The 2,906-nt window shown below is 39.4% G+C and overlaps 1 protein-coding gene across 1 annotated transcript in view; it reads left to right on the top strand.

Moving 5' to 3' along the window:
* Positions 1–2,906, top strand: part of LOC118431777 (proprotein convertase subtilisin/kexin type 5) — a gene marked incomplete in the record, with an annotated part of 35,446 nt that overhangs the window by 20,083 nt on the left and 12,457 nt on the right. Inside the window, 5 exon segments of the mRNA XM_035843107.1 lie at positions 124–257; positions 392–643; positions 985–1,178; positions 1,598–1,748; positions 2,186–2,353. Coding sequence (XP_035699000.1) covers positions 124–257; positions 392–643; positions 985–1,178; positions 1,598–1,748; positions 2,186–2,353 — 899 coding nt within the window.

Genomic DNA, 2,906 nt, shown 5'->3' on the forward strand with positions numbered 1-2,906 from the left:
ATTGAGCCTCAATAAGGACAGATACACCTGGAGTCATTAGTCTGCCTGACAACTGAGGGGATGCAGGAGACAATTGGGGAAACAGAAGAAACAGATTTGAATCCTTGCTGTCTCTCTTAGGCTCCTGTATGACACAACCTGTGTAGATTACTGTGGGAACAGAAGGTATCCAGAGAATGGGGAGTGTCACCCCTGCCACCCTTCCTGTCTGGGGTGTACTGGAGGGGAGATCAACCAGTGTATCCAGTGTATCAAAGGTCAGGGGAGAATTTTGAGTCATCTTTTTAGAAATACAGTACTTTTGTTGTTGAAAATGATACTACACATGTTACTCAATATGCATCGTTTTCAAATTTCCATTTTCAAAGTAGAATGTATGTATTTTCTGTAGATTATGAAGGAGAGGACCACTTCTTGTACCAGGGCACCTGCCATGTGACGTGTCCCCCTGGTCTGTATGGTGACACCACAGACCAGGTGTGTAAGGCATGCGCACCAGGCTGTATCGCCTGTGATGGCCCAGCTGACGACCAGTGCACGCTGTGTGAGGAAGAGAGAGCTCCGACCCATGGAAGGTGTCAGAGTGAAGGCAGTGAGACAGAAGAGGCAGAATGTGCAGTAGGATGCCACTCTTGTGAAGAAGGTTGGGAAGTCCCTCAACACATGTACATTGTAGCAGGCATTAACTACTTACAGCATATGCACATTTATATATATCAGGGTTGACATTTGGAAGGAAATAGAAAATAAACATTAAATTCAAGTTAACAAATAGGACATAATGAGATAAAAGAATCACATACATGTAATGCATGTAAATTTAACAGCTATTGCAGTGCATTATTAGATCAAATTGGATCAAATTATTTGTTCTTGTAGCCAACTTCTACACTGCAGCCACTCAATGTACAATACATGTATACATTAGATTTTTGCAGGAAATTATATCAGATATTTACTGATACATGTATCTATTTTCTGTAGGCCCTGACATATGTGACAGTTGTGATGAGGATTACTACCTAACTGAGGATAGCTGTGTAAGAAGAACAGACTGTCCGTCTTTCACATACCCAGATGACCAGGATCGGGAGTGTCGCCCCTGTCATGACAATTGTGAGGCATGTGACGGGCCAAACAATCAAAATTGTAACTCCTGTAAAGAGGGATTCTATAAGGTGAATTGTGCTTTGTACAGGAGAAAATGTTTGTGCTTTGTCTGCAATTTTCTCAGGAAGGATCACAGAGGATGGAGAAGTGTTTGTAATGAGCAGAAAATATTTGAGCAGATTTGTGTCAGAATTATCATTTTGCACATATGTTGGATTTGTTGTATTTTTTTGTACATGTATTTACAAACAATATTCAGTAATTTTGCTGACTTTGCTGACTGTAATGTAGAATTTTTAATGTGACTTCGACTACATGTAAGTTTCAGCACTTTGATAAAGGTGGTAAAATCATAGAGAGTAATAAATCATTCCAATCATTTGTTTCTTTTCTACTGGTTGATTTCCTTACAAATTGTTAATGATAAACAGATCCACAGTTACATGTACATTGTACTTATCTCTAAATGGACAATGTTCTTCTCCAGACACCAGATGGCTGCAGTACAGGCTGTCCAAATAGGTACTACAATGATGATACCAATAAAGAGTGTAAACCATGTGACTCCAGTTGCTTTACCTGCAGTGGCCCTGCATCCTTCCACTGCCTCTCATGTGCCGATGATGACTTTCTACATGGTGAGTTCATGTCCAAGCTGTCCAATTAGCTGAGGCAAATTGCATACAGTAGTGTTTAGCCCTTTGGACACTGTCTGGACCCAGTAGACCCTCATGGAGGTTAATGGTTCTTAGAATGGATAAGATTACAACAGATTGTACTGAATTTCAATGAACTCTGAAGTCTGTGTCTAAACTCGCTCTGCTGCTATTTAAAAGACCATTTTTCCTTTTTTACTTTTTGCAATGCTTAAAGCCTCTGCACAAATTCTTTAAAGAGATTTGTTAAGGGTTAAACTGGCACATAGGCAATATAGCAAGAGACTGATGGAAATCCAAAAGTGTTGATTTTTGCTTTATTTGATGCAACATTATTGAGTTCTTGTGTGCAATATCATGTGAATAGTGAAAAAAGTATATAAATTATAACCAAATTGTATATAATTTTGTATATTTAGAAAGCAGCTGTCGCTCCACTTGTCCTGCTGGGTTCATTGCTAATGCAGAGTCCCATGAGTGTGTGGAGTCTAGCTGTGAGCAGGACCAGTACTACAGCAGTGAGACAGGCAGGTGTGAGGACTGTCCCTACAACTGTAGGGCTTGTGACAATGATGGAGACTGCACAGGTAAGGCCTGTTGGGGTAGACATGTTGTGTATGTATATGACTACAGTAGATGGCGCAACCACAAACTCAAAACCACTACGAACATTCCACTTTCCCACTACTGAGAATTAAAATCGAACCTCGAACATAAATGCATTTACTGTACTCTGAACCTGTCCACAGAGTACATTATTCCTTTAGTTACTACTTATTTTGTGCAATTTGGGGATAAAACCTCGCTAGAAGCATGTTTAACGTTGTACATGTGCAAGACATTCATGTAACTCTTCTTCAAATTCATATACATAGCGATGTATAATAAATGACTTAAAGTTTTATAGTGGTTTGAAAATACTAACTTGAAAGAATCATGCTCTGTTTTTCAATGCACTGCTTGCTTAGCCATACATGTGTATCAGTCATGTCAGATGGGAAAATAGTTTGCCTGGTGTTTGCCAGTTTCTTGCCAAAGTAATGGTTATGTATACTTCATGGAGTAGTCTTAGTGAAGCAGAGAACATTAATGCATTTCTCAAAATTTTGTAAGATATGTCCAACCCCTCTGTACTCCATG

The sequence above is a fragment of the Branchiostoma floridae genome, chromosome 2 (genome assembly GCF_000003815.2).
Source record: "Branchiostoma floridae strain S238N-H82 chromosome 2, Bfl_VNyyK, whole genome shotgun sequence".
In the NCBI taxonomy this organism is placed as follows: Eukaryota; Metazoa; Chordata; class Leptocardii; order Amphioxiformes; family Branchiostomatidae; genus Branchiostoma; species Branchiostoma floridae.